At 44.3% G+C, this 21,095-nt stretch overlaps 1 protein-coding gene across 5 annotated transcripts in view; it reads right to left on the bottom strand.

Annotated features, from left to right (window-relative positions):
- Positions 1-786: 786 nt before the first annotated feature.
- Positions 787-21,095, bottom strand: part of DLGAP4 (DLG associated protein 4) — a 64,841-nt gene continuing 44,532 nt past the window's right edge. For 2 of the 5 annotated variants that reach the window (XM_044985232.1, XM_044985231.1), the window contains exons 2-7: positions 12,155-12,516; positions 10,232-10,323; positions 9,394-9,803; positions 7,907-7,998; positions 5,625-5,777; positions 787-4,701 (exon numbers count right to left, since the gene is read on the bottom strand). In XM_044985232.1, coding sequence (XP_044841167.1) covers positions 4,483-4,701; positions 5,625-5,777; positions 7,907-7,998; positions 9,394-9,803; positions 10,232-10,323; positions 12,155-12,516 — 1,328 coding nt within the window. In that variant the 3' untranslated portion in view covers positions 787-4,482. Of the gene's footprint in view, positions 4,712-5,624; positions 5,778-7,906; positions 7,999-9,393; positions 9,804-10,231; positions 10,324-12,154; positions 12,517-14,030; positions 14,056-14,956; positions 15,096-21,095 lie in introns of those variants that run through there. The other 3 variants (XM_044985233.1, XM_044985234.1, XM_044985235.1) reach the window with 3 other exon arrangements.

Below are 21,095 nucleotides of genomic sequence, written 5' to 3'. Positions count from 1 at the left end.
GCTTGTAGAAGTAGCCTTGAGTGAGTCCCATACACTACAGCCAAGTAGAGAGAGGGAGATTATAACACAAACCATAACAAACCATACATAGTATAGTTCCCCGCCCCCCCCCCCAACATATTAAATGAAGCTGTCACCACTACCTCTTTAGGCAGTGGGAAGTAACAGGCAGGAGGATACTTCCACCCTTAGAACAGAGCACTCTTGTGAAGCCAGTTCTTCAGTCAATTCCACACAAAGCAGGAGTGCCTAGTAACCAGACTGCTGGCTTCTTTGCCAACAGAAAGGCCTACTTACACTGACAAATTTACTAGGGTAGAGAATCACAATTGAGACAATGCCACGTTCTTCTTCATACGACTTTCCTCTCCCACAATGCCTAGAAAACTCTTTTGGACCCTGCCTAGGCAGACGGTAGACAGACTACTGCCCATTATACAGTATCTTTCATTTACCATCACCTTATGCTTCCACCCACTCCCATTAGGCTGGGTCAGACACAGTTTTGCATGTTATCATACTCCTAGAGGGCAAGCACTCTACGGAAGGGAATGTATCCGTATGGCACCCAGCAAACTACGGCCCTGATCCTACTGTAATACAACCAAAGTAACAGCACCTCAGGCCAATTTATAACTTGTTTGGTCACCTGTGCAGACTGCACCAAACTGTTAATCCTCCTGTGTTAGAATATGACTCCCTGCCACCGTAGGTTTTCCTATGCATATGGGCCCACCCTAGGAAGCTGATGGGTATATTGGAAGTCACAAAGTGCAAGAGACAAAAGCAGAAAGGCACCAACAAGGTGTCATCTTTTTACTAGTCTACAATGGCAGCAAGGTTCACATTACAAAGTGTTGGGCGTCAGTCTAGGTACAAGGCTTCAACTTTCAAGGCTTCCTGTGGAATTAGAGTCACATTTTTTAAAAAAACGAAAGGAAGACTAACAAACATGGGGCTAGACAGCTTCTTACTTCTGCCATGGAGGTAAAGTGAAGTAAAGGAGGCTAGATCATTGCGGGAAGTTTTGCACAATTCAAGATCATGTTAATTGTAGCACTGTCTGTACAATTTAAAAAAAAAAATCACATCCACATAGTATTAGATAATTAGAGCTAGAGAAACCTTTTTAAAGCACAGTTTCAAGAAATAGGCTTTGGGCTTAGGATTTTCATAACCACTATAGATTTCCTGTAATTCCGATCACTTCAGTTGTGACTGTTTCCTTAGAGCTCCTCGTTTTCAGTAATCTGTCCGTGAAAGGGAAAAATACTCAGCATTACTCCCTCTCTCTCCCTCCCTCCCACCCCAAATTACTAACGCTATTGCTATATTATCAGGCTGATCAGAGGCTGGGAACAGTCTTTCCTCTTTTCCCACTACCTTGAGAACAGAGGTTGTATCTACTTTCCCTTCCGGGGCTGACTGGGGAAAATGAGACTGGTCGAGTGGTAAGGACACCTGAAACTGAACTATTTCTGCATTGAATGGACCAGAACGAGTCCCAAGATGAAACAAGGTTTCCCGCCTCCCGGTGTTTATAGTCAAAATGACAGGGATCAGCACAGGCCTGCGGGAGGCACAAGGAGCGAGTTTATTTATCAGGTTTGATGTATTGCTGCCCTTGCCTAGGGGCCAGCTGGATTTTGCATCCCCTTCCTCAGACATAATCGTATCTTCATAACATCTAAAACTAAATTTAATTCCTGGATTCAAGGATAATCCTCTATAGGAAGAGGTGGTGAGACCATCCCCTTTCACTGTCAGAAGCCTATTTCAAGGTCAATGGCTGTGCTCTAGATTAGGAGGTAGGTCTGTTGCTACCTTGTCACCCTATTGGGGGGGAAAAAATTAATTGGCATGTGCAAATTAGATCTCCCCAGCTGCTGACTGGCTCTCAGGGGGTTATGGGGTATGCTGGAGAAATGGGAGATTTAGATTGCATTCAAACCATTGAAGTGAACACTGAAATATATTAGTGCACAATCACACACAGACAGTACGTCTACAGACCCACAGTCTATTGCATCAGTTTACAGATATTACAGAGAAGTCATGTCCATGTCGTTTAAAGAACTCAACTGTGCCCTAGAAGTTAAGAAGCCCATTAAGAAAACAAAAACCAAGAATATAGTCGTGTTTTTTTTTAAGGGGGGGAAAAAAGATCAGAGCTATAAACTCAGGTTAGTTATGAATTTTGTTTTATTTTTTATCAGCCAGCTGTCCTTGCTTTATTAAACCTTATTCCTCCAGGAAAGTAAGGAGATACTGATATAATGAAAGTCTGGCAGAGAGGCATCCACTTGCTTCTGATTATTTAACATGGCTTGAGACACTGACAATGTATCTTACCCACCATAAACCCATGATAGTGTCAGCCAGGTACGAGTGCCCTGCTTCATTACGCCTGGCCAGAACCCAGGGAATAGGCTTGAAACTCTTTGTGCAGTGGAGCAGGTATGATTGACTGAGGCAGCGTGAATGGTCCCCACGCAATTTAAAGAGGTTTTTCAGAAGCTCAGCATAACAGGCTGCAGCCCACAAGACAGAGCCCAGAAAACAACTGCTTTGGGGACAGTACCCCAGCAGTCTGGGTACCTTTGGAAACATGATTAAGATGAATTCACATTCGACATGTTCCTAACTTTAGAATGCTAAGAAACTCTAAAAAGCCTTATTTAAAAAAAAAATCCAGCAAGTCAACATCTTCTACTCAAAGTTAAAAACCAATGCTGGATCTGAGCCACTTTGCTTATGGTCAAACTTTCACAGGTTCTCATTCCAGGCTACGAGATCTATATGGTAGGTGGACAGGAAGAGAAATCGGTCATACTATATATGCATAAACACAGTATACAGTGTTCACTTAGATAGGATTTAGGTTTTTATTTTGTGTTTTTGCCTTTTTGATCACCAACACCCTGGTTTAAATTCCTTTGGGATTTCCCCCACATGAAACTGACACAAGATCTCTCCACTCAAACAACATGATTGCTCAACTTGGGGGCAAGTGTTCGTTTTGGGAAGGGTGGAAAGAACGCGACGCTGGCATTCAGTCCCGACTCCAAGAAGCTAAACTGAAAAGGAGGCGTGAGGGGGGAGAAGGAGCTAAAAAGGATTAAATATTTAGCAACCCCTCCCTCTCACCAAAAAAAGCACGGGATACAAGGAAAAATAATCTGATTACACACAGGGTATATATTTTTACACACACTTTTACACACATCTAGATATAGTACATGTAAAAATATATGCTATACATACGCCCACTCTCACTGAGGTGCTTTTAATACACCACTTGCACTTGTGTATGGGTATGTATACGTGTGTATGCATTAAATATACAGATCCTAGTAAGTGTATATGTGCATATGTACACATACATACAGGTCGGCCGGCTGCCAGCCTGCCATTAGCCACCCTCCCCCTTCTTTTTGTAGAAAACCCAGTCCTCCACCCAGAAATACCCTATCATTACACCCTTCCTCCCCCTTGAAACAGGTCCCCACTGTGTAGCAACTGCTTTAACAAGTGATTCTCAAGGAAAATAAAACAAAATAAGAGAGAGAGAGAGAGAGAGAGAGAGAGAGAGAGAGTGTGTGTGTGTGTGTGTGTGTGTGTGTAGGGGTCACACTTGTTCCACCACATCATCCTTCCAGCTCCCATCCTGTGCCTGGAATGGGGCCAGCTTTCTTTTGGAATCAGCCAATGAAGCGCTGTCCCCATCGCCACCTTATTGCACACGTTTGCTTCCAGGCTGCATGAAGAACTCGGCATTACATTCCGCAGATCTTTTCCTCCTTCCTTTTCAATCAAATACATCGATATGTGAACCCTGCTGCCCTTCGCCCCTATACCCTCCCCCCCACTAAAGGAAAAATAAAGAAAGGCTGCTTGCTAGCAGAGTGCAACACCAGTACACGCTGAACAGATGTTCTCTTCAGGAGCTCTGTGGAAGAGAGGTTATTTCTAACACAGTAAACAAAGCCATGCAAAAAGTGGGAGAGAGGGGGTGGATACGGCAGAATAAGAGGTAGAAGAAAAAAACCCTAAGGATAAGGAAGAACAGAGTTGAGGAGAAGGAGAAAGAACACAGCATGGCAAGTGCTCAAGGCTTCATTTTTTTTTTTTTGTCGTCCTCTTCTTGTAAACAAGCTAATAATTCTCATTAGATTGAGCAAGTAAAAAGATTGAAGTTCCAAGTCTGAGGGGCTGGGGCTTCCAGGAGTCTTTTCAGTCTGTTCAGCAACACCACAGCCAGTGAGAGGAAAACAAGAGGGGGAATTTCTGTTGTTGTTGTGTGTGGGATTTTTTTAAAATCTTCATTACTTAAAGCTGAGAGAAAAAAAGCCGAATTGGGAGCCCTTTGTCAGGTTGGCTCAGCGTCTCTAGACCGAATAAATCACACTAAGTTTAGAGAGAATTTTTTTTTCCTCTTTAATGATTTAGAAAAACACGTGTTTCCTTCCTCTTTCCCTTTGCTCAAAGGCGGGTCTGTGCCTCAGGGACGTAGATTTCAATGCTGTCCGCGCTCTCCGTGGCAGAATTCTGCCGGACAGAGGCAGCCCGCTTGGCTGCCATGAGACGCTTGCGAGCTTCCTGGCGCTGCTTATCCACAGAATCAGAGGCTTTGTCCCGGTTCAGTGGGGTTTTGGGCTTGGCTGGCTTCTTTGGCACTGGAGGGGGTGGTTTCTTCTCTTCCTTTAAGAGACAGTAAGAAGAAAGACAAAACATAAAATAAAAATGCACATACAGAAGTTTTCTCTGTTCTGTGATAACAAGAAGAGGGAATAGTTTGTGGCCCAAAGGGGGACATGCCTTTCAGCAACAGAGCATCAAGTGAATAAGGAGAAAGGATTCTGATCCAAGCCACTTTTGTTACATACAGTTTTTACGATCTGCTTTCCCATTTACCAGACAGTGAACTTAGTCTCACTCTCTGATGGCAGAGAATCCCACCCTGGGAAGCAGATCTGGGTCTGCAGGTTGCTCCTAGGGCTTAATGATGGGTCAGAGCATGCTGAGAAGATTAACACAGCTGGACTTTAAGAGGCAGAACAGTAGTGTGCAATATAAGTTTTATAATACATAGTGAGCTGCGACTCACGCCTCCCCACATCTCAGAACTGATGTAGGCATAGAAATAAAGCATACACATGGATTTAAAGTGACATGGTTCTCACAGGTACTGATTACAGCCTATTCAGTATAAACTTAGCCTCTTTATCCAACATCCATTTAACAAAAAGCCTGTCCCCTCCTGCTATGTAAGTGTGTGCTATTTACTCATCCACTCTTTACCCCAAACCACTTTTCCCCTGAAGGTTTCAGGAATTTCTAAAACTCATTTCAAGGTATCTTATAGGAATCTTCCTGATGCACCTCACAGGAGATTACGTGTATGTGTAGGGGGAGACTTCTGTTTTTGAACATGCAGGAAACACTATTTTGATTATATGTATTAAAAAGGTAGATAGAGTACGCAGCAAGCAGAGGACAGTAGCAATTCCAAAAATCTCATCTATGAAATCACAGTTTAAGAACACAGAGCTACAACCGAAGGGCTATTGGTGACTCGGCAGAATGCACAATATTTTGGCCACTCTGAACTGCCCCATGCTCACCTTCTTCTCCGGTGTTTCTGCCAGTTGCCAGCTGTTAGCCTTTAGGTGGTAGAGCTCATCAAATTTCATGCTGATGTCTTCAATGGACAACTGCAAGAGATCCCAAAACCCAGCTAGGTCCTGGGCTGTGGGTCTGGGATTGGCATTGGGGTTCTGCAAGGGAGAGGGCATCAACAAGAAAATCAGAAACAGCATGTCACTGAGGTCATGAGATTACAGTAGTCTGTGCTACATCAGACTTTTACCCTTGGCAATTCTGAGCTCATGTCAACATCTACTGGCTAGGACTGAAGCTGCAGTTTTTCTCCAGTATCCATAGGAAGAGGACAACCAACTGTATCATCTTCACCATACAGTGCATGTTTTATTCTCTTCTATATAGGTTCTTATACTGTACCCACCAACATAGTTGGAGCACACTCCAACAGCGCATTAAGCAATGTGTTTACATATCGGTCACACTTTCTCTCTCATTCTCTCTCCAGGAGAGACATGTGTGTGGTGGAGTATCTTGTTTTGATAGGGTTTTTCTAAAATATACATGTTGCTATATGTTTATGTTACAGAAGACAAAAGGAAAAAAATGGTGTCTTGCACTTGGAGTGAAGGTGATGTTGTTTGTGCTGTTCCTTAGTACTTGGGGGAGTTCATTCCAGACCCTCTGATCAGTCCCCAAGAAACTTCTGTCTCCCGTAGACAGACGTCACTCACAAGGCCTTGGTCCTGGCCAATCCTGACAACATTTACCGTAGAAGAGACCCAGTCTAGAATCCAAGTTCATGTTGGTAGCAAGAAACAAAATGGCTGCTTAGCCTAGTGTTCATCCCGCAGAGCTCCCATACCAGAAGTCCTAAGTTTGAGTTCAGAGACCAGAAAATTTGCGGTTTCTTTTTTAAGCATCCAGATGCTATGGTAATACTTGAAATAACAAAACCTGGACAAAATGTGATCAGACCAAATGGGATATAGCCCGAGAACTTGAATGCCACTTGATGCACAGAAATGCAAACAGGCTGTTTGTTTTTGCTGGAACATGGTCAGAAGTAAAATACATTCTCTCTGAAATGGAACTGTGGGAGTTTAACAGAAACCCAAAACTGGGTTAAAAGATTCTAAATAGATGACTGAAGTTTCTCCAAACAGCTAGCTGTTCCAAGTAAACTGGAGTTGGGTCTCTGAAGAATCTGAGCTCTACACATGGACCTGGCTTTCAGAGTGCTCAGCACACACATCTGGTGTCAGATTTTTAAAAGATCTCAGTACTCAGCATGCATCCAACATGCTGAACTTTCTTGAAAGTCTGGCCCCTGGATTCTCTGCCAGTGCAAATGTCATTACAGCTATAATCAGCAAAACCAAAAAGCAGTCATTCAACACTACCCCCTATTTTTATGGCCCATAGCTTTTCCAGGAAATGTCCACTGGGGCTGCAGTTTGACTCATACCTCAGCCTGAAGGCTAAATGATTTTCCCCAGAAGGTTTCAACAAACGCTACTAAGCCCTGACTGAAGTGTTCCTTAAACATCAGAAGGGCTTTCATCCTGGGATAAACCTAAAAATACATTTTAAAAATTGTAAGTTTGTCCTGTTGAGACCTCAGCCAGGACAAGCAACTTCACCATGTTTGAAGAAGTCTTAATTCACACACACAGCATTTTACAAGCACCTGGAATCGGTACTGTGGGGATGGTTCCATCAGCCATGCAGAGTAAGTGTATTCTGTGAGGGCTTGGGGGCTTTTTATAAACACTTCATTTTTGGCTAACCCTTTGCAGTTCACCTTACAAAACCTTTCAGAGTAATAAAATACATGGTTCAAGCAGGCATCCTGAACACAGAATCTCTCTGCTGCCTACCAAGATTCAAGCCAGGAGCAAATTTATATAGGCAGACATTTGTTTCAATCCTCTCTGATAAATACTTCCAGCCAAATTATGCCTTACAATAGGTGCGGTTGGCTACCACTGATATCAGTGAGAATTGTGAGCAGGCATCCCAGGGCAGCACATGGCTTTAATGTTGCACACATACACCAAGAAAACGTGTGAGGTGCCCAAGCTACCCCTCTTCGGTTGCTAAACTGACAGTAAGTGCATGTTAAGAAAGTCAGACTCCTGTTACCGTATAGCTTGTGAGACCTGCTTAGTTTTTATTTTAAAAAGCTTCATCCATCTTTGGCACCAGGAAACGGCCTGGTTGTATTATACACAGAGCTGCTTCAGCTTAGCAGTACAGAGCTGTGGTTAGACTATTGCCATTTTACAAAGTTACTTCTACTCACCAAGTTTTGCTCACAGAGGCCCCGGAACTGCTGGAACTTTTGTGACATGAGTAACTGTGCGCTGCCCACTGCGCTGAGGACTTTTCCTAAAACTAACAAAAGAAAAAGGAATTTAAGAAGTTAGATAAGAAATAAAAACAGCTGAATGTAGCAAACAAGAACACTTCAAAAGGTTACAATGCTTCCTAGCATACATACACATTGGCTTATACTCGTTCTACAAGCAAAATTGTGTTTTTTACTCATGTTTTAAACAAGCCATGTCACTAATGATCTATTGTTACAAATGGATGCATTGCCTGTAGGTCTCTGTATACTTTGTTTTCCCTTGTTCTATTGCCAAGAGACCCATCAAAGATGGCAGACAGCCACGCTGCCACAAGATTCTCTGTTTGCAATAGAGCTTTACTGAAGTTCCAAGGCAGAGGAGTCATTTTTGGGTAAAAGAGACTCTCAGAGCCCGGATCAACTGACTTAGGCCGTGCTACAGGGCTAAAAATAGCAGCGTAGACGTTTGGGCCGGAGCTACCTGAGTCTAAACATCTACGCTGCTATTTTTAATCCCATAGTGAGAGACCCGCAAGCCCAAGTCAGCCGACTCAGGCTCTGAGACTCACCTGCTGCAAGGTTTTGTTTTGCGCCATAGACATACCCTTAGAAGCCAGTTTGATATCCTCTAGAACCCCTCTTCCCCTATGCATTCAGAGAAAATGAATTCCAGAGACCCCCTAAGACAGTTAATTACCCAGAGACGGGAAGTCACATTCCAGCTGAGATAGACTGCTTCACTTATTGTCCAATTGTACACAGTACTATTGATATCTATAGCTCTATGCTTCCTAAAACACAGGGCACTAAAATCATTAAATTAGAGCCTACAGCAAGGTTGAACGACAAGCCTTTTAAGGCACGATCTATAGGCGAGCCCCCATTGACTGTGCAAATGCCCCTGACCTGCAGGCACATGCTCTCAGACAGACCTTAACCCACGCTTCCAAAATACAAGAGGATCATGAGGAGGGCAGATCAACCATCTCTTTTCACAGAAAGGTTTAAACGTTGAGCAGTTCGTAAGTATTTAGCAGAACGAAGTGTTGAGGTCAGCCAGAATAGCTGGCTTTCTGCGTGGAGGCTGGGGGAGGGGGAATGAAGAGTAAAAGGGATGATGTAAGCCACCCCTGTACCTCCCAAACAACGGAGCAGTGATTTGTGTCTGAGTCACTCCTAGGGCAGTGCAGCTTGTAATGTTACAACCCAGCCCAAGGTAAAGATCATGCCCACTGTAGCAATATCACCCACATTTACATTCCTAAGTAACTTCACTCTTTGCCTTCTCTGTGTGATTCTAGAGTCAGACTCTAAAGTGTATCCCATCTAATCCCTTCCTGGCCAGCACCACCCCTTTCCTTTGTCAGATTGTTTCACATGCTAGCAAGTCTCAGGGTATGTCCCCTCCTCCCAAGCGCCATGCAATTCTCAACACCCACCTTCTTCAGAGAGGTTGTTCTCTTTGGTCTCCTGGTCCATCTGACGGCACCATCCTTCTAACCTTTCTGTTTCTGCCTGTAGCAGTTTCAGAAACCAGTACCCGTCCCGCCTGCAGGCTCCTGGTTGTGTTGGTTCTGAAGGGGAGTTGGAGGATGTCTCGAGCCAAGGGTCCGGAGGAGGGAGAGAGGAAGGCTCTAGGGCTGGGTCACTGCTATCTCCATAGGAGAGATTTCTCTTGAACTGGGAGGGCTTGGCTGGTTGCCTAGTACTGGCATCAACACTGACAGAGTTGTAGCGCGGGGGACAATCAGCAAGGCTTCTCTCAGACGATTTACAGTTTGAGTGATTCGGTTCCTGTGCGTCGGAATCGGCGTCCTGTTTGGAGGACATACTGCGAGAGTGGTTGTTTCTGCAGAAAGAGCAGGAGCAAGAGAATGAAGGGGAGCCCTCCAAGTGGCTGGATTCACACACTGGTACAAAATGCAATGGGTTTGTTTACGATGTCTGCAGCTGAGCCTTGTTCCCCCCCAGCCCCTCCGCCTTAAAACACAAATACAGAGAACCTTATAATTTTGTCTGTCTGCTTACTGCAATAGGCCATTCAGACAAAATGACTGACGCGCATCTATAATTACATCTTGGGTTCGGTTTTTATTTCAAGCTCCCATTGATTTAGCTGTTTACATTGCAGAGCAAGTACTTTTTTTGATAAAAGCACATGCTGTTCAACACAGTTAGTACTGAAACATGAAACTGAGGCGAGAAATGGGTCTAAGCTAATTGGCAAAGTGTATTTTAAATGGATAAAATAAAAAAGAGCCTGCGTCTCTCACTTACCGCCACTCGTCCTCTACCTGTACCCCGATGGACTGGAATTTGGTGGTTGGCGTAGGGGGCTCCTCCTTTGCCACTGGCTGAAGGCAGTCAACCTTATTAAATTAAAAAATACAAACAAAAAACAAACAAAAACTTGCTGCTAGACTTCACGTTAGGTAGAACAGGAGAGTTGCAACCACATGCGCGCGCGCACAGAGCATACTGATGCTGTAAACCAATTCGAAGGCTGTTTTAGGATGGATGGCACAATACTAGTAGCCTAAGGAGAAGTCACCAGTGCCCCAATCTGCTGAGGACGTCAGATTTTCTCTCTAGCCCAGCAGTAATCAGACAGCCATTCTGGATCCAGCTCTATCAACTGCCACAATAGAAACAACAGGTAGGGGAAAGGTTTTGATGCCTCAGAGCAGTTCCATGTACAAGGCAGGCAGATGGCCATTCTGAGGCTCAAGAGAGGGCAGCAGCCTGACTGCCAAAGGGGCATCCCTAGAACAGGGGCTCTCAAACTTTCTGAAGCCTAGTATCCTCTCATCAACTTCCCCTCTCCCCACCCAAGAGCAACGTGGAAGCCCTGAGTAGTTAGTTGCAGCCATAAGTGAAATCCAGGTACTGGAGGTAGGGAGGCATGGGTCACAGCATGAGATTCTCAACGCCAGAATAGGGTCGGGGGGAGCAGATTGAAACAGTCAGACTCTTTAAAAAGGGAATTCTCCCTCCACCCCACCGTTGTTTGCTCCGACTCCCACTATTTCTGTGGGGAAGAATCAATATCGAAGTGACATTGGAAGCGACTCTGCCAGCTAGATTTCAGCAGCAGAACAATTCACAACCCAATGTAAAGCCTCATGTTGAATGCACAGTTTGCACTGCCGAACTTCCATGGCATTCAGAATAATGAACTGTGGGCAAGATGGCAAGCAAGAACTAACTTGCCTGCTTGGGTATGGCTTCAACATAGACAGGTTTAAGCTGGGTATATCGAGATGCATAGTACGTCGGGTAAAGGGTCGTTTCTACGTGATGAACAAAACTGGAAAGTCTGATGCTGTAGAAGATGTGTTTTAAACTGCACTTTCAAACGCACACTCACACCTGCCGAACCCACATGTTTTGCATTTAAACTTGCAAGTGGGAAGGTTACTACTACTTCAGCATGTCATAAGGTGACGTGCAGCAGGCGCTTGTGGATACACCAGAGGACCAAAGTTTAGCCACCTGCATTTGAAATGTTGTCCACAAGCAAAATGCAAATAGATTAGGCTTTTTTTTTTTTTTTAAACTTCTCCAAAAGTAGCCTTTGCAGGACAAAGCTTGGATACACACTTCTCCCTGAGCAGTTTTCATTGGGCTATACAGCTAGCAACTCTTTTTCATTAGTTTGCATGTTCTGTTGGCTTTCAGTAACAGAAGGTCTCAGAGACCCAATAGGAGTGAAGGAGGGGCACTCCCACAGATAGACTGCATCAGAGCCATGGTGCCATAATCATTACGTACTATAGCAGCCCCAAACATGCTTAATAGTTCTGTAATAGAAGAGTTTGAATCTTAAATGAAGCTATGCTTTGAACTCGGATTGAAAGCATGCAGACTGACCTTAAAATACAGTATACGGCACACAAACTCTAGCATTTGTGCATATGTACTTTTGGCAAGAAGCCCCTTTAAAGAGAATTACCCATTTAACAGAGCTACATTATTTTATGACACGTTTTAATTTTGTACTGAACACATTTCTGTTATAGCAACATTTTGTTGTATTTCACCTCTGAGTGCACTGGATGATTGTTCTACAAACTGGTTAATTTCTTTAGCTATTTGGGTGGGTTCAGCTGCACGTTTGGTTACAAGACACATGCTAATAGATAAGTTAAGAACATTTAAGAACATTCTCTGTTACACAAAGGAGTACAAACTATTCCATACTTGTATTCCTATAGACGACAGCTTCCTTTTGGGGATATTCTCCACCTTCGGCTCTTCACTTGTCAGAGTTCCTTTGTCACTTTTCAAGGTTGCATTTTTCTGGGGTAACTCTGGAGCATCTCTGGCTGGAGTCACAAGGCTGCCTCTTGTCACACTGGGTGTTCTGGTACTGTCTAAGCTGTCTGAAGAATTACTCAGTCCCGACTGGCTGTTGACTTCGCTCTTGTGGTCCTGGCTATCCAGGTAGGTGTCCTGGGCTGATTCGGTGCTGCTCTGCACGGTGACAGAGATGAACGGCTTTGAGGTGGTCCGAGGTGGGACGGGGGGAGGTGTCTTTTTATATGCCACTAGGCATGATGAACCTGCAACAGCAGAGGTGGGAAGGAGCAAGAGAGTGGAATTGAAGAGAATGTGACAGATACAGTGAAAGAAAAAGAAAAAGCAGGTCAATTATAATATTCAGGAGAAATCTCCAAGTAGAAATTTGAAGAAATGCAGAAACACCAATCTAATGCCAACAGCTTGCACTGAGTGACCCACACCAAAGCATTTAAAAGGGGGGGAGGGGAGGGAAGCCAGCACTACCCTGCAATAAAGTTCAAGAGAAACAACATGATGTGAGAGAGGCTGGAAGGTGGAAAAGTAGTAAAGAAGATCCTGCCAAACTGCTAGAGTGTTTGACAAGGAAAGGCCACCACACAGCAGAAGTTCCGTGGAACCCTGATTTTTTTTTGTTTTGTTTTAAATCGCGTTTAGTGTCCTGGTAAAGCCAAATCTCTCAGTTCTTTGTTCCCATCAGTTGACAAGTTTCTGTATCCGGACCAGGCTGGCGTTTGTTCCTACAAAAGGGAAAGAGGCCATAAGGGTTTCTTCCAGCAGGCAGTAGCTACAATGTTCACAAATGTTCACTTTACAAACCCTGGAGAGTTGGTTTTTAATCTTTAAAGGTATTTAGGTGCCTAAAGATGCAGGGATGCCAGGATTTTCAGAAGGGCCTATCTACATATTTAGGTCCCTAAATACCTTTACAAGTCTGGCTCTGAGTGCACAGTATGTTATTTGCCACTATTGATTTGAGAGCTGGAAACATAGGTATCCAGCATCTTCCCCACCATGCAGCTCAGTTCAGGGAACTGAAAGTCAGCTGGATTCACGAGGATAAAACACCACCATGCCACAACACGTCAGTACAGTGGTTTGGAATACAGAAGAGCCCTAGAAATAAATTAGTCAGTGGCCATCCACACACCAGCATTCAGCAAATCTGACATGGTAGAAGACTTAAAACACAAGACACCCAGGAGGTATTGTATGTGCCCGTCAGGGTTTGGTATTTCCAAACAAGAGATGTAGGTGTACACTACCACCTCTAGAAAAGAGCTGAAGTAGAGTCCTTGCAGAACCTCACACAGTAGGCAAGACTACTTTGACGCTCTAACCATTTAGGAGTTTAGACTAGGACTCTGAAGGTGTTTGTAGCTTAGTGTAGACATAACAGCGTGCCTTCAGGACTCCCCAAGGCTTTAACTTGACCATTTTAATGTCCAAATTCAAATCAGGACATGGCTTTCATGTTAACAGTCTTCCTAGCAGCATCTCTCTCGCGTGCTCACCATAGCTGTGACAGTGAAAATCTATCGGTAGTACGTAAGGGAATTTAACAATCGCTAAGAAATATTTTCCCACGGTCGAGTACAAGAGGTCCAGCTTCCCACTTCTGCAGACCAAAGGTAACCATGTGCCCATCCTTCAGCCAGTTACTTTATTCCATTAAGTCACCCAAACTAAGTGCCGAATGGCACTGAAAGACAGCCACAGGACAATATCAGAGAAGTAACCAGTTGGGACAGAAACAACAGCCTAAATCAGCACTCACGTTTTTGCATGGTGGCGCCCTGTAAAGATGGGCCAGTGGGCACCCTTCATTGTGGAGACACGAGCAGCATGTAGTCAGTATAGTAGAACCTGCATGTTTTGTTTTAAATACCATGCTGGAAGCACAGATTTTATTCACCAGTCCCCTCCTTTAAATTCCTGGCAGTTTCTGTATATCAGGGGTTCTCAAACTTCATTGCACTGTGACCCCCTTGTGACAACAATTACTACATGACCCCAGGAAGGGGAACCGAAGCCTGACCCCGCCTGAGCTTTACCATCCTAGGTGGGGATTGAGGGGGCCCCCAAAATCAAAGTCTGAGCCCCACCTCCCAGCTAGTGAGGCCAAAACCAAAAGCCTGAGCCCCATCATCCAGGGATGAAGCTCTTGGGCTTGGGCTTCAGCCCAAGGTGCTGGGTCTCAGGCTTCGGCTTCAGCCCCAGGTGGTGGGTCTCAGGCTTTGGCCAGTCCTGGAGAGCCCATTACAATGGGGTCGTGACCCCACTTTGGTGTCCCGACCCAGTTTGAGAACCTTACTGTAAATGATGATGTGACAAACCATTATTTTGCTGTGGCCAGCTCTACACTAGAAAAGTTTTGCCAACATTTCTATATGGCAGAAGTTCCTGCACAGACGCTGGCAAAGAAGTGCTTTTGCCTCCATAGCTTACATCACTTTCCCAGGTGAAATAAGCTACACTCACAAAAGTTCTTTTATGCTGCTATAAACTGTGCCTATGCTACGACTTCTTCTGGTATAGAAATATTGCAAGAGAAGTTACACCCCTAACAAACACTATACCTACTATGCTGGCAAAAGTTTCTAATGCAGACCTGGCCTATGTCTGGGACAAGCAGAAGCCATCCTGCCCGGCTTTTCCCACCCAGCCTGACTGTAGTGCTACTATAACCCCTTTCCTAAATACCTGGGCTCCTCCCATGCAGGCTCTTCATCCTTCTGCAGCTACATACAACACACCACTAGTAATACTATTAAAAAAGTTGTTTAAGTTTAACCATGTACTTTAACTTGGATGAGGTCATCTGCCATCATAACAATGAGGTCCTATGACATAGCCTAGATAACAGGAGCTACTTCCCATTGTAATGTTCCTGTTTTACTGGTGGGCTGTAAACATATACAAGGAGTACAGATAGTTTTCTGGCTGCTGTTTCAACCCACCATGCTGCAGTATGATTGAGAGAGTAAATCAATTACTATCCTACTGATGTAAATCCTTATTTATAAGCAAAACCAAAAGAGGGTGCTGGACTTCTGCAAAACCAGTCACTATTGATGTACAAAACAGGAACGTGCAGGGGAGGAGGGGAACGCTCACTGGAAAAACATTTTATTTGGGGTTATTGAGGTAGATAAACACCAGGCCCAGTAGTCCAGCTTCCACAGGCTGCAAGGACACTGTTTCAGGTGCCCTGTAGATTCATTTTGAAGGTTGGTATTTCCTCTCAATCTTCTTCCCAGTGATCACCAAAGGAACTGGTCTTGATGCGTAGGGCAGCGAATGCAAGACTTCACAGAGAAAGGAAGTCTATAGAAAGTGAGTAAGACAATACTCAGCATGCTGACATCAATGGAGAATAAGTAATGCTATGAAGAGGTTGAGAATTCAACAGTAAAAGCAGAAGAAACTACTGGAAACGAATCATGGAGTCAAGGGCAACGGAGAACATTCAGGACAACAACACGATTAAAAATTAAACTTACTCAGGTACTTTGCAGAACTTTAAAACAAGCACATTCCACCCCTCCAGCAAACGGAGCAACATCTATGTTGTCAAGCAGAGGATAAAAGAAAGTAAGCTGCAAAGTAAACACAGCCAGATCTTGGTCTCTAGGCCAGCATCTTTCCCTCCCTAAGCAGCGTTTCATGTCAACTGGTTAATGGGCCCATCCCAGAAAGGGTGGCTCAATTTTGAACACAAGAATGCCAGTGGGATCCCCTCCCCACCGCGGACAGTCCTCTCCTCCCTCCTCTCCCCCTCCCTGCACACCCTCATCCAACAAAGTTGTTTCAGCTACTGCCAGCTCTCCACCCAAAAATGAGCTCACTGCTGTTCTATCATCTCAATCTAGCTACAGTAGAGCATTTACAAAGGCAGAGGACTTTCCATCTTTTGGCTGTGTGTACACAACGCCTTAGCACAATAGCTCTCTGGTGGGAGCCTCTAGGCGTTACGGCAGCACAAATATGAAATTATTTTAAATTGCAGATTGTTTTGCAGTGATGAGACTTACAACATAACACTGCAGAACTGTTTACAGGCCATGGTAATTTCTGTAAGGGAGTTGCTGCAAGATAGGACAGTGTAACTAGAACTGGGAATCACGATGCTTAAAGGGTCCTCATCAGCTCTCTGAACTGCTGGCAGAATGTAATAGTTTAAAAAACTAAGAACAGTCCCAGGCAAAGAGCAAGAACGGTGAAGAAAATGTTTCTACAGCAAGATTTCTGGTTTGCAGCATTTGAATCTTCCCATTCAAAGGCTTTTTTTGCTTTTGAGACCCATCTAAACAAGTTCCTAAATTCATAGGCTATGTCTACACTACAGCCTATGCTGGCATAAATTAGGTCGCTCAGGGGTGTGACTTAACCACCCCTGAGCGACATAAATTCCACCGACATAAGTGCTCGTGTGCACAGCGCTGTGTTGATAGGAGAGCTTCTTCTGCTGACACAGCTTCTGCGACTCGTGGATGTGGCTTTTTTATACTGATAGGAGAGCTCTTTACTGTCAACACATTGCGTCTTCACCAGATGTGGTACAGCTGCGCTGCTGCAGCACTGTACATATACACATGGCCTTAGCCACACTGTAGTTAAGTGAATTGATTGGGGGAAGGGGCATTTGGGCTTTTATAGCCTTCCTGGCAGAGCTATTTTTAGAATCAAAACCACTCAGAAGTTGGCATCTTTCTATTTGACTTTATCTGCTATTTACAGCCAGTCTTGGCCAATATCTACTGGTTTACTCTTAGCCAATTTTAGTTTTTGCCTTTAAGATTCAGAACACAGCCTATGCCTAACCTTTATAATTTTCTCACTTCTTACAGGACAGCATGCCGATTGCTTGTTAAAGGTTAAAGTGCATGAGCTTTTTTATTTTATTTTTAAATCCAACTATCACCTAACCAATACTTTCAGAGGTCCTTATTCTTCACAGTACCATTCCACGGCTTGCCTGCAACATGCCTTTGTTCAAGGCTAAGCTGCCAGGATCACAACCAGTGTTTTATCTTCTATTTAAATATATCTAAAGTGCTGCTGCTGCAGTAAAGAGTGCAATAGGCACTGCAGGATATTAACCTTGTTGTTGCTGTTGACAGAGCCAGCACAGTCTCGATGGATCACCTGCCCATCTCTCAGTGACCTCAAGGGACAACGGACATTACTCTGAGTTTTAATTTTTTATTATTTGATTCTTCTTAAAGCACTAAACCCATAATTTGTAAGGTAATACAGACTTTCCATGGGTGATTTATCACTTGGTTTCTTTCCTGCTGTATGCATCCCATTCACCTCACAAACATCTGAAGGAACCAACCAACAAACATCTAATTTCCTGGTGCACAGAGGCTCATCCACTTCCCCTGCCCTGCCACACAGAACCTGCATGGGGGAAGTGGGTGGGGCTGCGCAGAAGGGCCGAGGTCAGGAGGGGGGCCAGTACTCATGGGGTGCAGCATGGTTCACTTCCGCTGCATGGGGGGGAGGGGAGAGAGGGGAGGCGTGTGGAGTGAGACAGGCAGGGAATTGGGTCTCAGCTGTGAAGACAACCCAGCCATGGCAGGGAGTGGAAGGCTTCCTCATCTCCTACATGGTGACTACCCAGCCCCCCTGTGGGTACTGGGCACCCCTCCCCACCATGGTCCCCAAGGGACAACAGGAGGGGCCCATGCATGGGACATGAATCTCCAAAGGGGGTCCAGCAAAAAAAAAAAAGGGGGGGAGGGGTTTTGGGAACCTCTGCACTAGCACAATGCTTCAAGGTCGATGTTGCAATAAACCAGAGGGGAATTTAAAATGGGCTGCGCCCCACCTGCCTCTCCCCCTCCAAAAAAGCTACAGCAAAAAGACAAATTATTTCCAATGAAAATTTTGAACATTCCATGGTTAGGGTTTGCAGCAGCAACCCCCCAGTTCCCCCATCCCGATCAGTGGTACTAGGTTTGACTCCCCTGCCCCTCATGGCTGTAGAGACTAATTTGAATACATGGACCATAGCACCTGCCTGAATCTACATACAGCCTTGAAGCAACTGCTTTAATACATGGCTTCTCAGCTTAGGGGGGTCAAAGTCTCTAGGGCTCCTGATGCCTACAGGTAATGGGGGAGAAGGGTATAACCACTCTATGCTTTGTGTCTTGCTTAAATGAGAGAGGGGTCACTGTGCCTATTCACCTGCAGAAGTGCGAAATGCCATGCTAGATTGCATTTTATAAGCACTTTGCATCCTGAAGGATTGAAGATACATTCATAGTGCATCCCTGACACGAAGCCAGCACTGTTGGTGGAGATTGGCAACGGACTGGCACAGATCAAGGCACAATAGCGTGCGTGAGGGAATTTGTAAAAAAGTTGAATGCACTGTTTTGTTACGTGAAAATATACAAGTCTATTCACTGAAACATATTTATATAAACAGTTACACATAGTTTGTCTAGCTTTTATATAGTGGTTTCACCTCTAGCTCTCAACGTGCTTAACTAAATAGACAAGTATCATTCTCCCCATTTCACAGAGAAAGAAGTTCAGGCAGATTAAGTGATTTGTCCAAGGTTACCCAGTAAGCCTGTGGCAAAGCTAACAGATCCAGATTTATTGGTCCTGGTTCCAGTGCCAGCCCCTGTACCATATATATTCTCAGTGGGTATGAAGAGACATCTAAGTATCTCTTCCATTAGCAGATTTAAAAAAAAAATTTTTTTTTAAAATAAAAACTCTCTGGGAGCAAGTTTAGTGTATCTGTATTTGTGTGTGGAATGTGTGATGTGCTAAACTTCCTTAGAAATATAACAGAAGTCTGCCACCAAGTCTGCATTGCAAAGATTTTCTACAGTATACGCAGTCAGCCACTCACAGTAGCTTCATCATGCATGTAACCTGCCTCCCTGCAGCTGTCTCAGCCTTTACTTGCTGTATCTGCTTGTTTCCTGTTAATTACATGCAGATGATTCACAGATCTGGCCTTGCTTGCAAGTCAAATTATAGAGCGCACTCAGGGTACTGCTGATTAACAATCTACCTCACAGGGAGCTGAAAGAAGGGAGAAATATATACACAGCTGAAGCCTGCGAGAAAGTCTAGCACTCCTGCTATAGTGTGAACACGCTGGGACTAGAGGCACCCTTAATCTTCTGGCTTCCGCCATAATCTTTTCAGTACACCCATGGTGCTTACTAAGTGGTTGTGCAGAATGAGTTTTAAATTCTGTATCTCTTCCCACTTATGTCTGTTCTAACCATTTATTGATCTTCCACACATGACTGACATTAAATGGGGGGAGTGAAAGAAACCAGTGACTGAACAATTTTGAAATTCACAGACCTTTCAAATGTGAGATATAATTTATTTATTACCCAAGACCCCACCTATCACCTCATTCTTGTGACATATGGATGTTAACAGGGTACCTGGGATTCCCCCGCCTTACTACACTCTGAGCATAATTTACTCGTATATACAAGTGATCAACAGCCAGGAGATGGACCTACCAATTCTCTGTGACTGACACTGAACAATTGTTTCCTCCCCTCTCACTCATACAGCCTCTACTGAGGAAGATGATACACTCTTGCTTCTAAAACAGATGCAAATGAGATGCAGAGCTGGTGTGATTTGTGTCTTTATATGGGCAAAACTGAGACTGTTTGTATATGCTCTTACAAGCCTATTTAACATCAAAGATGAAATATTAATCAGCATGTCACTCTAGGCACAGCGACTCCCAATTAGAGGTGACAGCTACCCCAGAGAGCAGCACGATAACAGTAAAAGAAAGTGGAGCTAAAGAATCAACAAGGGGGGGACGGGGGACACACCACAAAAAACGAGTCCATATGTTGGACCAAAGAGAGATTATTAGAGAAGCAGTCTTCCTCCTCCCATCCCTATCTCTTCATATATATAAATTGAAGGTCAGGCTCAAAACAATTGCAAGCAGCAGATGTTACTAAAAGCAACTATGCAAGACACCAAAAGTCCATTTCTTCAAATCCCATTTATTCATTTCCTTGAATTAAATAACTATGGATAGTGGCTATTTCCACTTTAATAAGATCAGCAACATTATCCCACCTCCTAACAGGAGTGCATTAAAAAGGGAGGGGCCCAGCTGTCATTTATTTGTAATCTCTCCTCTCACAGACACAGAGCACAGTGGGTTTAATTTCCTACGGTTACACTCACAATAATTACATCAGCCTACAATGTCCTGACCTACATTCTCGGTTGCCTGGGCCTGTATTAGGTTTCTTCTCTGTTACCAACTACCTTGCTTTTCTTTGTAAAGAAAGACATCACTTTCCTCAGCCTTCAATGGAAGAAAAAGAGAAGAGTGGATGCCATATATAGGGCCCCATAAACTACACCATGAAGGGACGGTCAGGGAGGACAGGCCAAGAAGCCAGCCTACCCTGAATATTATAGAGCTCTGTCATTCCCTCTCCAATATTTTAAGTGGTTAACACTTTTCCTATATGAACATAACAAACCTTTCTAAAACAAGGGCTATAATACACCAAGTGCCACAAGTACTCCTCGTTCTTTCTGCTGATACAGGGAGGGATAGCTCAGTGGTTTGAGCACTGGCCTGCTAAACCCAGGGTTGTGAGTTCAATCCTTGAGGGGGTCACTTAGGGAACTGGGGTAAAAAATCTGTCTTGGAATTAGTCCTGCTTTGAGCAGGAGGTTGGACTAGATGACCTCCTGGGGTCCCTTCCAGCCCTGATATTCTATGATTCTATGGCTACCACTCTGAAATAAAAATCTCAGCTTCCCAGCAGGGTAACTGCTCACCAGTGCATGGTGTTAAGCTTATGACACA

The sequence above is a fragment of the Mauremys mutica genome, chromosome 13 (genome assembly GCF_020497125.1).
Source record: "Mauremys mutica isolate MM-2020 ecotype Southern chromosome 13, ASM2049712v1, whole genome shotgun sequence".
NCBI lineage: Eukaryota > Metazoa > Chordata > Testudines > Geoemydidae > Mauremys > Mauremys mutica.
This window is presented reverse-complemented; position numbering and strand designations above follow the sequence as displayed.